The sequence below is a fragment of the Alosa pseudoharengus genome, unplaced genomic scaffold (assembly GCF_046254945.1).
Source record: "Alosa pseudoharengus isolate Yale_2024_CS ecotype anadromous, Long Island Sound unplaced genomic scaffold, YU_APseudo_1.1 YU_APseudo_1.1_scf_2, whole genome shotgun sequence".
NCBI classification, from domain to species: domain Eukaryota; kingdom Metazoa; phylum Chordata; class Actinopteri; order Clupeiformes; family Clupeidae; genus Alosa; species Alosa pseudoharengus.
In genome coordinates, this window is record NW_027468663.1 from 10,984,695 (window position 1) to 10,999,187 (window position 14,493).

The 14,493-nt window shown below is 43.0% G+C and overlaps 1 protein-coding gene across 2 annotated transcripts; it reads left to right on the top strand.

The window, feature by feature from the left end:
- The first annotated feature begins 5,498 nt into the window (after positions 1–5,498).
- On the top strand, positions 5,499–14,254 carry sppl2 (signal peptide peptidase-like 2). Of its 2 annotated transcripts, none has more exons than XR_012988557.1 (15): positions 5,499–5,603; positions 6,505–6,621; positions 6,746–6,928; positions 7,030–7,119; positions 7,272–7,411; positions 9,251–9,393; positions 9,733–9,829; positions 9,916–10,032; positions 10,182–10,263; positions 10,360–10,434; positions 10,530–10,592; positions 10,728–10,827; positions 11,227–11,304; positions 11,615–11,847; positions 12,672–12,811. XR_012988557.1 is itself a non-coding variant. In XM_076293686.1 (15 exons), exons 1-15 carry the CDS (start codon positions 5,556–5,558, stop codon positions 12,840–12,842), a joined length of 1,665 nt encoding a protein of 554 aa, XP_076149801.1. In that variant the 5' UTR covers positions 5,499–5,555; the 3' UTR covers positions 12,843–14,254. The 2 variants fall into 2 exon arrangements, 1 of the variants encoding a protein (XP_076149801.1); XM_076293686.1 differs by having other exon boundaries at positions 11,615–11,775; positions 12,672–14,254.
- Positions 14,255–14,493: the final 239 nt, after the last annotated feature.

A 14,493-nucleotide genomic window follows, 5' to 3' on the forward strand; every position in this document is an offset into this window, starting at 1 on the left:
AAGCTCCTCAGGATGTTCTACCAGTCTGTTGTTGCCAGCGTCCTCTTCTATGCAGTGGTATGCGGGAGGAAGCATAAAGAAGAAGGATGCGGGGCGAATTGACAGGCTGGTAAGGAAAGCTGACTCTGCAGTGGGAGCTGAACTGGAGTGCATCACTTCAATATATGACAAAAGGACCCTGAACAAACTGATCAACATCTTGGACAATGAGTGTCACCCACTCCACAGCACTATTGTTTAGCAGAAGAGCCTGATCAGCTAGAGACTTCGCTCACTGCCTTGCACAACAGACAGACTGAGGAAATCATTTGTCCCCAGGGCCATTGGACTGTTCAATGCTTCACTTAACGGAAGAGGAGAGATAAACTTCTCTGCATAGTCTGTCTGCCTCTTCACCCCCTCCATGTTTGGATACTGTCTGTCCACTAGCCACTTTTTACCACTGTCTTTCTGCCTCACTGTTTGCGTGCTATATTAGCACATATGCATAACCCCTCCCTCCATGCCACAGCCGAACTGTGGCCACACTTATACCTTTTCTTAATATAGTTATATATAGATATATAGACTTTATTCTTGCACTGTTGCACTATTGGACTTACTCATTTGCACTATAACCATGGCACTCATTCACACCGAGCACCTTACCTTACCTTACTATGCACAGAGAATCATAGGCTCAGTCCCTGCCTCAGTCATTGCAAGCGCCTCTTTATTGATTAATCACCCACTATATGGATACTGTTTTTAGAATTGATTTAGATTAAGTGTTATAATTTGTATTTTAGTATATTTAGTATATTCTTTATCTTCTACTGTCCTTATTGCTTAGTTGTGTTTTTTATATTTTAATTATTTTTTCTGCTGTTAGTGAATGTGTGTGTATATATGCTACTGAGACCTTGAATTTCCCCTGGGGATCAAGTATCTATCTATCTATCTATCTATCTATCTATCTATCTATCTATCTATCAATTCTGTAAATGTAAAGGAACTGAGGAGACCATTTGCTACAGTTTTGAAAATGAAATGTTGTCCCATTACTCCCCGATATAGGATTTCAGTTGCTCAACAGTATAGTATGGAGTATTCTTAGTCATGCTTTCCATTCCATTATGCACCTAATTTGACAAATTTGGACTGCAGACAGGCCATCTTAGCACCTGGACTCTTCCTCTATGGAGAAATACTATTTAAATATGTGCAGAATTCATTTTGGCATTGTTTTCCTGAAGTATTCAAGGTCGTCCCTGAAAAAGACATTGCCTGGATGGCATATGTTGCTCATAACCTACATCATTCAGAATTGATGATGACCCATCCCCCTCTACATGAGCAGCCCCTGTGCCTCTCTGCCGACAGCGTGAAGAGGACACTTGCTGCTATCAACACCCGTAAGGCAACAGGTCCAGACAACATCCCTGGTCGTGCGCTGAAGGACTGCGCAGGGGAGCTTAAGGATGTCTTCACAGACATCTTTAACACTTCCCTGAAGCAAGCCATCGTCCCATCTTGTTTCAAAGCTGCCACCATCATACCTGTGCCGAAGAAAACTGCTCCATCCTGCTTCAATGACTACCGCCCTGTGGCACTGACACCCATCATCATGAAGTGCTTTGAGCGGCTTGTCATGTCACATATCAAATCCATTCTCCCCCCCACCCTGGACCCCTTCCAGTTTGCATACCGAGCCAAACGGTCTACAGAGGATGCAATCTGCTCTGCCCTCCACCCAGCCCTCACCCACCTGGAAAAAAGAGACTCATATGTGAGATTGCTGTTTATAGACTTCAGTTCTGCATTCAACACCATAATACCACAACAACTCATCTGCAAACTTGACAAACTGGGACTCAGTACCTACCTCTGCAACTGGCTACTGGACTTCCTCTGTCAGAGGCCTCAAGTAGTACGTGTTGGCAACAATACCTCAAGCAGCATCACACTGAGCACATGGGCCCCCCAAGGCTGCGTGCTCAGTCCGCTGCTCTTCACCCTGCTGACGCATGACTGCACTGCAACCTACAGCAACAATCACATAGTGAAATTTGCTGACGACACAACTCTGGTGGGTCTCATCACCAAGGGCGACGAGACTCAATACAGGTTGGAGGTCGACCATCTGACCACGTGGTGCAGGGACAACAACCTCCTGCTGAACGTCAGCAAGACCAAAGAGATTGTTGTTGACTTCCGGAGAGGTCACACCCAACACCTGCCACTGACCATCGACGGTGCTGTGGTGGAGAGAGCGAGCAGCACCAAATTCCTGGGGGTGCACATCAGTGAAGACCTCTCCTGGACCACCAACACAGCATCACTGGCGAAGAGAGCTCAGCGCCGCCTGTACTTCCTGCGGAAACTCAGGCGAGCAAGTGCTCCACCAGCCATCATGACCACATTCTACCGAGGCACCATTGAGAGCATCCTCTCCAGCTGTATCGCTGTGTGGGGCGGAAGCTGCACTGAATACAACAGGAAAGCCCTGCAGCGCATAGTGAACACAGCTGGAAGGATTATTGGTGCTTCACTCCCCTCCCTGAAGGACATTTACACCACCCACCTCACCCGCAAGGCGACCAAAATTGTGAGTGATGCAAGTCACCCCGCTCACAATCTGTTTGATCTACTGCCCTCTGGGAAGAGGTATAGAAGCCTGCGCTCCCGCACTACCAGACTCACCAACAGCTTCATACACCAAGCTGTTAGGATGCTGAACTCTCTCCCTCCTCTCCCCCCTCCACCCTCAGCTACATAACATCCTGGACATTGGACCCACAATGGCCGCCTGCACCACTCCACTTGCACACTTGTACACTTTGCAACTTGTTGTTGTTGTCCTGAAAACACAACACTTCTGCTGCTCTTACATAACTTGCACCACTATGCCACTTTATTTCTTACTTAGGTCAAACAGAACTACCTCAGCCTCTTATTGGCCTGACTTTGCACTAGTATTTTATTTTATTGACTGTCTATGCACAATTTCAACCATTTTTTGCTGCTCTTATTTTTTCATTATATGTGCCCTCTTATTTACTTATTTACTTACTTTTTGTTTACTTGAATGTTATGTTTGTCTGTGGACTTAAAATTGGTAAAATATGTCTTGTCTCCACCGTGGGATAGTGAGAAACGTAATTTCGATCTCTTTGTATGTCTGGAACATGTGAAGAAATTGACAATAAAGCTGACTTTGACTTTGACTTTGACTTTTTGACTTTGAATTGATTGTGCTTTGCCAAATGTGCAAGATGCCCATGCTGTAGGCATTAATGCTCCTCCACACCGTCATAGATGTTGGGTTTCGAACTGAGCACTAAAACAAGTTGGATAGGTTAGATACTTGGATAGGCCCTCTCCTCTTTAGCCCAGATGAGTCCATGATTTCCAAAAAGAATGGCAAACTTTAATTGGTCTAACCACAGGACCCTTTTCCACGTTACCTCAGTCCATTTTAAACAAGCTCAGGCCCAGATAAGAAGGTGGTATTTTCTGTATCATGTCTCAATACAATTTTAGCTGTTACAGTTTTGGCTGCAGTTTTTGAATTGAGTATCAAACTGGGCACATAGACAATGGTTGTTAGAGGTTTTCCTGAGCCCATACAATGACAGGTCTGGAAACAGGTCTGGTGTTGATGCAGTGCCATCTGAGGTCCAAAAGACCACGGCCATCCAATTTGTTTTTCAGCTATTTCCCTTATTTGCAAAGATTTCTCTGGATTCTCTGAATGTTTTAATATATTATGTCCTGCAGATGATGAACTCTCTAAATACGTCACAATTTCATGTTAAGAAGCATTAAAATGACATTGTTTCATTTATGCACACAGGTTTACTCAGATTGATGAATACCCCTACATCTTTACTTCTAAGAGATCCTGCCTCTCTGGGATGCTCTTTTCACCCAATCGTGTTCCCAGTCCCTAATTAGTTGTGAAACATTCTTCCTTTTGTTTTCTTTATCATTACACAACTTTTCCAGCATTTTGTTACCCCCGTCCCAACTTTTTTTGAAACATGTTGCTGGTATCAAATTCAAAATGAACATATATTTTCAATGAAATAGTCAAATTTGTCATTTTTAACATTTGATATGTTGTCAGTGTCCTTTTTGCAACTAAATATGAGTTTAAGAGATTTGCAGATTATTACATTCTGTTTTTATTCACATTTTACACAACGTGCCAACTTTTTCTGTTTTGGGGTTGTATAAGGCTTACAGATTTGGAATTTTATGCAACTCTCAAAAAGGTGTGCAACAAAAAGCTGGAAAAGGAACAGTTGGGTATTAAAAGCGCATCCCAGAAAGGCAGAGTCTCTCTGAGATAAGCTAAAGTTGTGGAGATATTCATCAGTGATGCAGAAATATATAACAATAACGCTCATCAATTGAAAAATTGTGAAGGAATTTCATCATCTATAACCGAGGTTCTCAACCTTTTCAGGACTAGGGCAGTTGAGCAGAAAAGAATGTTTTGAGAGTCCTCACACCTCAGATTAGTCGCTAGACGTGATCTTTTTGTTTGTTTCTATGGGTAGGTGAACAAGTTGCTAAATCCACCAATTGCAATATATCCAAACAACTGTAAGCTCTTTGAGTCACTGTACAATGTAATTTTTGGTACAGAGATAATTAAAATATCCTTATGGGGTGGGTGATTTCTTTAGGAATCCGCTGTCTTGGTTTAAATAGAAATTAATATCAAGTGATACATAGCCTACATGGAGATTTGGGCGAAAATAGGGCATGGGCAGAAATAGGTAACTTTCCAATAGCCGTAAATATGAGAATTTGAAAAATGCTGTAAATCTCTGACTATGTAAAACCGATTTTTATTTGTCATTAACCCCGTTTATACTGGGGACCATACCATGGTGCTTGAACTGGGCCAAGAGGGATACTGGGCTGAAGTTCCTGGGCTGATGGCCGACAGTATAAATGTGGCTATTGATGCTTTTAAATGTACCCCTAGCTGTACAAAAACATATTGGGTTCCTCAAAATTCCACAGCACACCTCACTTTACCTTGCAGCACACAGGTTGGGAACCACTGATCTATAGTACTAGCCTGGCGGGCCATTCTATATCAATTAATTTGCCGCCGCTAGGGTGCGTCTAGATTTCTAGGCTACTATAGTACAAAATATGATTCAAATATTCAGAGAAATCCCAAACAAGGGACAGGGGCTGAAAAACAATAGGTTGTGACCTCTGTGAATAAAATTTGATGCTCCATCCACAAATGCTGATTAAAACTACCATGCAAAGAAAAAAACATAATAAGGCATGAGGATAGAAAATGAAGAAACTATAGCAGTAGTAGTAGGCTAACTGTAGCTCTCCTCAGATTCCTTTTAGAAATTATCTGCTCTACTTTAATTTACCAAAATGATTGATGGGAAGGTATGCCACATGTCACAGCGCAGATCAGGAGTAGGCCTAACCAATGAAAGTTGTGATGCAGAATGTGGGCGGGATTTTGGCGAAACAGCTGGTGGCATTGCTGTAAAATAGTGCGGCGGATGGGCTAAACAAAACAATCAGACGTCATGAGGGTCCCGACGAGTGTGTTTTGGGCAGCTTTCTTTTTTAAACAGGTGAGCTAGACAAGACGCTACATTTGAACTGATCTTATGTCGAAGTTGTTGAATATCTTTATCGTTATTGGACTTCAGCTCGGTACAGTTTTCTATGAAATTCAGAGATGTGCTAGTTAGCAAGCTACCTACCAGCAGCACTGTGTAGCAGTAAAGCTAGCCTGCTACAAGCTTCACCCATGGCTTCACCGAGTGAGGGCGCTGAGAATATTTTGTGTTCATGCCCCCAGTCGGGCCCTGTTTCTACAAACACTTCCACCTCGCATTTGTCATGGAAATAACTTTTTTGGCACCATAGGTGGATATAAATGTGAATGTGTATTGACCTCGCCCCAATAACTGAAAGCGGTTTCCTGGCAGGACTGAACACAAGCTGGAACAGTCTGTGACAATGAAGTTAACCTAGCCAGCTAGCTTGTTTTTTTAACGCTAGCTGGTGGTAAAAGCTTTTACTGACCATGGTAAAAGCCATTGCTAGCAAGCAGAAGTGCTGGATGATTGAGGGTCCATTAGGTAATGGAGCTTACATTAAAGTGTTACGGTATTACTTCCGTTTGTCAGAAGTTAATATGATCGCTACTGACAGATATGTAAAACACGACATTACAAAGACCCACTGTTTTGCATAGTCCCTGTCTGGGTAAATTAAGGTAAGGAAATAGAACAGTCCAACTAAGTTATGCAGCTATTTTAAATCTTATATTATCTAGTATAACAATAAGGTATTTGTGATTTCTCAGTTACAGCGTCACAGCATCCCTGTGTTGTTATGACTGAAAACCCTAATGATCACTAGTCCTGGCACAGACTTTGCTTCTTGTCTTATCAGTAAATCTTACTGACACAGATTTCTGTAGGCTTGTAGACACTGTAATAAATTTGGTTGCTGGATGTTTTTCAGGCTCTGGGAGACTTTGGCATGGCACACTTCAGTGATCAGGGGAAAAGCAAAGGCAAGGATTACTGTATATTTTACAATCCTCAGTGGGCACGCCTACCTCAAGATCTCAACAAAGCGGTGAGCTGATGAACATCTTAAAAGCTATCTCATTACTTTTTACTGTCCCCTTAGCTTCAATGACATTTAATGAATCAAATTATGCTTTAACCGCTCTGGAACCCTCTGTTTTTTTGGATTTCAGTCGAGGTTGCAAATCTATGACCTGACAGGTTCGGTCCTCTGCTCGGCGTCGGATGTACCGGAAGGTGGCTTTCCCAACCGCATTGCCATGGTGCTTCGGGGAAACTGCACCTTTTATGAGAAGGTCCGACTGGCACAGATAAATGGTGCCAGGGGCATTCTCATTGTCAGCAAAGATAGGCTGGTTAGTAAAGCATAGCTTTTTTTAAGACACTCAAAAGTGTATGCTGTGGGAACTGACTGGAGATGATGATGCCTTCATTAACCTTGATGAACACCCCACAGACACCTCCAGCGGGCAACAAAAGCCAGTATGAGGAGATCGACATTCCCGTTGCCCTCCTTAGCTACGCAGATATGCTGGATATCAGCAAGGTGAGTGGTGGACCTAATAGGATGTGCAATTTAACACAGACCCCCCATACATTTACACACAAACACACACACACTAGAAGGCCATTGAAGTTATGTACTCGCACCTTTTTTGTTGTTGTTGTTTTGAAATGGCTTGCTCTCTCCTATGACAGACCTTTGGCAAGGGTAGGGAGGTGGCCATGTACGCTCCAAGCGAGCCAGTGCTGGACTATAATATGGTGATCATCTTCCTGATGGCGGTGGGCACGGTCGCTGTCGGGGGATACTGGGCTGGCAGCAGGGACATTAAGAAGTAAGAATGCAGCCGTCACATGGTTCATCACTGTCTATGCATGTTACGGCCTTCCCTGCCTTTTAGAGCCATCTTCGAGATGTGCGGAAGCTTCCCATTTCACTTACTTTCTCTCAGTGGTGGAGGAAGTACTGAAACTCAGTACTTAAGTAAAAGTACAAATAAGCAGAGAAATATTTACTTTAGTAGAAGTAAAAGTACCAGCCCCAGCTGTGGCGCAACTGGCTGGGGCACCTGCACTGTATGCCGGCGACCCGGGTTCGATTCCCGCCCCGTGGTCCTTTCCGGATCCCACCCCTGCTCTCTCTCCCATTCGCTTCCTGTCACACTCCACTTTCACTATCATTAAAGGCATAAAAAGGCCAAAAAAATATACTTAAAAAAAAAAAAAAAAAAAGTAAAAGTACCACAATGCCAACCCTACTTAAGTAAAAGTAAAAAGTACCTGATTTTAAATGTACTTTTAAGTATTAAAAGTAAAAGTACTTGCATAATGATTTATTATCTTAATATGTATAGGCCTATTCTAATAAAAAAAATCAGTAGCCTATGAGGTGTGGCATTTTAATAAAGCTAGTTTTAGGTTATACTAGGCTATATAGTTTTAAGCTGATGTAATTGTGCTTACCATCCGTGGCCCAGTTTACATTCTGACTGGAGACTAATTCTGGTTATCTAGTGTGATCTGCTGAGTTAAGTATCATTCAGCAAAACACGAGAGCCTGAAGTTTATCGGGGTAGACAAGGGAAACGTCCGGTGGATCATAATGCCAATTCTGCCGGTCCAGATTGAACAGAAAAGTTGTTGAGAGAGGCTGATGATAAGGTTCAGTTTCACTTGCGCAGACGCGCATAAACATTGAATGAGCGCTCACTTTACTACCCCCCAAATGTAGGCTATGCCTCTTTATTTGATCACACAATTAAGAAATATTTTAATCTGGAACATGTTTAGTTTTTTACGGACAGCGGTTCTAAAGTCTACCATTCATTTGTGCCGCAAATGATCAGACGTGTGACAGACGCATGGGCATAGCCTGTAACTTTGCTGCTCCGTGGACTCGCAATCTCATCGGAGTGGAGGCCCTAACGCTGCAGATAATAGACAAAGAAAGGCAAGCATATACTCAGGGCACAGAACACAGTTGCATGTCCATGGGTCTGGTGAATATAGCCTACCGAAAGCAGATGGCTAAGCTCAGGCTTTGCCTGGTCCAGACTAGTTTCAAAGATTTAGAAGCGGGGCACGTAGCGCTCTATCTTTGGTAGCAACCCAGCCCCCTTGTGAAACAAACGTGTTTGTCAAAGAGAAAAAAAACTGATCATAAAATGTAATGTAAAAAGGAACGATGGTGTTGTAGAAATTTAGCGGAGTAAAAGTACAGATAATTGCTGCAAAATGTAACGAAGTAAAAGTCAAAAGTACAGTATGCACTATAGATTCTACTTAAGTAAAGTACAAATACGTGGAAAATGTACTTAAGTACAGTAACGAAGTATTTGTACTTCGTTACATTCCACCACTGCTTTCTCTGACATCAGTGGGAAGTGCAACACTCTAAACTCCACTCTGGGTTTATCCACTAGGCAATTGTATTCTTTGCCGTCAGTAGGGTTTTTTTCCCCGGATGATGATAGATGCCATTATATGATATGATAAAAGTGTCTGGTGTGGCCCCTGATGCAGTTCTTCAGTGTACACAGTAATAGACTTATGTTTGTGAGTGCTGAGGACGATTGCTGACAAGTGTACAGGGCTGTAGATAAAAGCCTGAGCAGATGGCATCCCAGTCTGAATCACAAAACTGCTGTGTTTTTTATTTTTTCCCCTACGTGCAGACGTTACATGAAGCACAAGCGGGACGACAGCACAGAGAAGCAGGACGAGGAGACGGTGGACGTGACGCCCATCATGATCTGCGTGTTTGTGGTCATGTGCTGCTCCATGCTGGTGCTTCTCTACTTCTTCTACGACCACCTTGGTACGCACACACACGCACACAGTGATCTTCCTCCAAAGAACCAAGGGGGTGACATGTAACTGTTTAGGGGGACACTAACTTCAATAGGGACTTGCTGTCCTCTCTATGCTGGTTGCTATTCAAAAAGGCTTTTTTACAGCAAATCTTACAAGCCTTGTACTGTTGTCCAAAATCCAGTAGCAAACACTAACAATTAAATTCTTCTGGAAGTTCATGAACCAGCAACAAATATATATAAAACATAAATCACTAAAAGAATAGTCCAACAGTGGCGAAAACTGAAGCAGATTTGGGTTATAAATATAACAAACCAAGCTCTTCTCTTCCTTTTGTTTCTAGTGTATGTGATCATCGGTACATTCTGCATAGCCTCATCAGTCAGCCTCCATAGCTGCCTATGGCCATTTGTGCGCAGACTGCCATTTGGAAAGTGCAGGTAGGATGCTGTTTATATACACACTGGTCTTGTAACAGCTGATGTTTTATTTTCCTGAATTGGGGTGTTGTCTGTGTCCTGTGCAGGATACCAGAGAATAACCTGCCATACTGCCACAAGCGGCCCCAAGTACGCATGTTGTTGCTCACAGTCTTCTGCGTGGGCGTGAGTGCCACCTGGTGTGTCTTCCGCAATGAGGACCAGTGAGTACTGCCAGTTACAACTGCCCCCAATACACACACAGACACACACACACACACACACTCGCTGGCTCAGCCATGGGTTTAGCCTGTTGGATGCTTTGAGATTTGTCCTTGAAAGCCTGTATGTTGATGCCTGTTTTGTTACATAGGTGGGCTTGGGTGCTTCAGGATGCCCTGGGAATCGCATTTTGTCTGTCGATGCTGAAAACCATCAGATTGCCCACCTTCAAGGTGAGTCATTATGCTCGTTACACAAAACTCTTAACAGCCTCATTTGATTCCACATCATAAAGCCCCTGCATACTTTGCTATTTCTTTTTGTTGCAGGCGTGTACACTGCTGTTGGTGGTGTTGTTTGTTTACGATGTGTTCTTTGTATTTATAACACCACTCTTAACCAAGGTACGTCAGTGTGTTATGTTACTGCCAGGTCTATTGTTGGTCGGTGATGATGTGGAAAGCTTTTAGTTTACATATGCCATGTGGGTGTTTTTCAGAATGGGGAGAGCATCATGGTAGAGGTGGCTGCTGGTCCCAGTAACTCCTCCACTCATGAGAAGGTACTCCAAGGAAGTTCAGAGAAATTGTATCATCTTAATGCTCCAGTATATTGATTTGATTTTTGCTGCTTTATTCATTATAATTAGCTGTTAATTAATGGGATTTTTTTGGTGTGTTTGCCTTTTGCTTCATAGTTGCCGATGGTACTGAAAGTTCCAAGGCTGAACTCTTCTCCTCTAGCCCTGTGTGATAGGCCCTTCTCTCTCTTGGGCTTCGGAGATATCTTAGTTCCAGGTGACCAAACTTTGATTTTATCACTGCTACGCCAGTCTGCACTGTGTTTATGGTGGGGGCAGACACAAAGTCCTTTTAGGCAAGTCCTTCCACTCGGAGGCCATATTGCAACGCACTTTGGGCACTTATTGGGCATCTCTTTCGGGCAAAACTGCGCATGTGCAAGGCTTTTATGACACCAATGTCACTCCAGCAGCGAGATCTCAACACATGATTGCCACGATGTATTCACATGTCGACTTTTGGCCATGGAAAGGGCGGGATATGTGTAGACAACTGCCATATTGCCGTTACAAACTAACCCCATGCATCTGTGTGTAGGATTTTTTGAGTGCTGTGTCTCATTAGAAAAGTCTCTGGCAGACATTATTCATTTCTACTGTGTGTATTTCTTCCCAGGCCTTTTGGTAGCATACTGCCATAGGTTTGACATTCTAATGCAGTCCTCACGGATCTACTTTGTGGCCTGCACCATAGGTAAGTGTACTCCGTGTTCACTGTCCCCATACTGAATACAACTGAAAGAATTTGGTCAAGCCTGTTTCTCAGATCTGTAAGCCACGGGCCACTGCATGAGTCAAAAATTCAGCAGGTATGTGTTCTTTAGTGTACTCCATCAGAATATGTTTAACTGATGGCCTCTCTCTCTCTCTCTCTCTCTCTCTCTCTCTCTCTCTCTCTCTCTCTCTCTCTCTCTCTCTCTCTCTCTCTCTCTCTCTCTCTCTCTCTCTCTCTCTCTCTCTCTCTCTCTCTCTCTCTTCCTCTTTTGCTCTCTGTTTCCTGGTAGGTTATGGCATTGGCCTCCTCATCACATTTGTGGCTCTGGCTCTGATGGAGATGGGCCAGCCTGCGTTGTTATATCTGGTGCCTTGCACTCTCCTCACCAGCCTGGCAGTGGCGCTGTGGCGCAGGGAGTTGCCTTTGTTCTGGACAGGAAGTGGATTTGTGGTGAATACCAGTTTGATATGAGTGCCTTCGGTCGGAAAATATCTAGTGTTATGTACAGTAACTATAATTAAAGTTGAGTAAAACCCCACCCACACATTCCACCTCCGCCTGTCAATCTCGCTGTCCTCTCTCCACTGTCCCCCTCCTCCCCCTCTCATTCAGCGTGGGTGTTTTCTTGTCTCCTGTCTGCCCAGGGGGTCTATCTGTGAATGTTGTGTTGAGAGAGGGGAGTGTTAGACACTCAGCCTTTTCCAGTTTCTGTTGATCTGTTTCAATCAAACAAAATCAAGTCCAAACAAATTCAGGAAATCCAAACAGCATGAGTGTTGTCCCTTTGTGTTACTTGAGTGATTTAGATACAGTCTATAGCCCTGTCTTATCCATTCTGATGTACTTTTTTACCTTCAAGCAATGCATTATAATTGTACTTCAAATGATGTTGGGCAGATGCTTTTCCTGCTTGGATTTACTGATTGGGGGGTGCTTTATTGCTTTGAGTCTTGGGGATACCTCTACCAACGGAGATAGAGATGCTCCGGTAATTTACTAGCAGTGCATCTATGGTTAACTAGTAATGGTGAGCCAGGCAAAACATATGTGCAAACTTGGTAGCTTAGCTCACTGCAACATTAAGTGGATATTATTTCTCTTTGGTTTGACAGTGGGTGTTGGTCAAATATAATCTTAGGCAACAACTCTTATTTTTTATTTCATTACTTCCTATTTGGAGTCGCTTTGTTTCTGTCCAGTAGAGGTATTTTTGTGTGTGCGTGCGTGCGTGCGTACACCTCCTGTCCTCATCCCGTTGTTTGTTTGGTTGGGGGGGTTGGGTGGGTGGGCTTTGTGGCAATCTCCTCGATGTCTCAAGTCTGACTGAGACCTCCTTTCATCCTCAGCCTCCCCCCATTGTCATGGCACCAATCAACTGCACTCAGACTGCTGGACCTTCCACCAAAGACGAGCCCCTGACCAATTCTGAGCCTCAGAGTCCCGGCACCACAAATCAGAGTGAAGACCCGCCTCCCTTGCTTCCTCCTGCCGAGAACGAGACCACCAAGTCGGAGTAATGACTCTTAGAATGGCAATTTGTTTCTTCTTTTTTTACAACATTGATATTAAGGATATGAATCATGAATTGAGGCAAAAGGAGGGAGTTCCTTCGTACTCATGGACATGCTGTGGCCAATCATCTTGGTGCGCTTGATGGGTCAGTGAGGAACAAGTGTACACGCAAGAATCATTGAGAAGAATTTGACTGTCTCGTCAAAAAATACAAAAAAAACCCAGGTGAAGACGGGTCAACTCAAGCTTGTACTCACAATACATCACTGGCCTCCTGTTCCTACCCATGAGATGGACTAAGCAGACAGCGCAGTTGAACGGTGGACCACTCTACAGGAAGCAGCTAGTCATTTCTTATCGGATAAATATTTTAGGTTCTTCTCTGCTCTTGCTAGTCCCCTTGTCTGAAATGCAGTAAACCATTACAAGCCCAGTCTTTCAAAGAAATAATAATAATAATAAAAAAACAGGTTAAGCGTCAAATCCTTTAAAATATGGTGCTAAGAATGAAACGACCCAAAGGTCTTAGCTAACAGTAATGATGTTGCACATCATTTTCTTTTTTTTGTAACTTCTGGGTTTGGAGTTATGCATGCTGTGGTTTGTAACCACGTGCGACGGCACTATATTTTTTAGTTGTTTTTCTTTTATATACACATACTGTATAGTATAAAAAGGTACAGAAATTGTAAACAATCCAAGTTTTAATTCATACATTGTAGAGGTTTTTTTTTATATATATGGTATAGATGAATAGACTGCCTGATGAATAGAGTGCTTGTAAGTGGTTTGGGAGTATTGCTTCATCAAACTCAGCACTGTACTGAAGATGTGCTTGTGCTTTTTTGTTTTGTTTTTAACTTGACAAAGATGTATTTCTTTGACCCCAAGAATGATCTGCGATGAACATTTCAGTCGGATCATCCTGAATTATGTAACGAACGACAGGGTGCAAATGATCTGTGTTCAAATTGAATTTGAAGACAATTGTGTCTGTGATACCGAAAGATTTAATGGCTGCATAAAATGGTCCATCAAAAATGTTAGAAGCTTAAGCCTTTCAGTTTGCCAACAGTTATTGAGTTACAGCTAGTTTAATGCTCATGCCATTTCAGTAGTTGTTTACATTAGCGTGTATGCTGGGTCACAAGATGTATTTTATTGTAGGAAATCTGAACCTGTTACAGCCCTGCATTTGTCATTTCAACTCTACTTAGCAAAGAAGTGGATCTGTTGAGTAATTTAAAAATCATGAAGGTATATCGTGAAATGGTTAAGGACATTCGTTTTATTGAACAGTTCATGTTCTTGAGGTTGTCACACATTGAGTGTGGCACCTGGGTTTTTCTTTTTTTCCTTTTAATTATTTTTTACCTGTTATGAATATCATACAATAAAAGGAAGAGATACATTTGAACCATATGTGTATGTTTAATGGAACAAGAATCTGCTAGCTTGGGGCCGCAGATATCACTGATACAAGCCGAAACACCAGCCAGTAGCTCACCAGCTGTCTTCACAATGAGCAGCATCCGCGTAAGCTGAGAGCTCCAGCAATGATTCGGATGAACTGTCAAGAGCAGCGTCTGCTTTCAGTAGTGAGTTCCCAGTGTGGCAGAGGGCAGTCAGGGCCGAGGCGGTTGCAGTGTTGAGCTG

Coding starts and splice junctions, on each gene's coding strand:
- sppl2 (XM_076293686.1), top strand. CDS start 5,556: ATGAGGGTCCCGACGAGTGTGTTTTGGGCAGCTTTCTTTTTTAAACAG. Junction 6,929..7,029: donor TTGTCAGCAAAGATAGGCTG/GTTAGTAAAGCA, acceptor AACACCCCACAG/ACACCTCCAGCGGGCAACAA. Junction 10,828..11,226: donor CGGAGATATCTTAGTTCCAG/GTGACCAAACTT, acceptor ATTTCTTCCCAG/GCCTTTTGGTAGCATACTGC.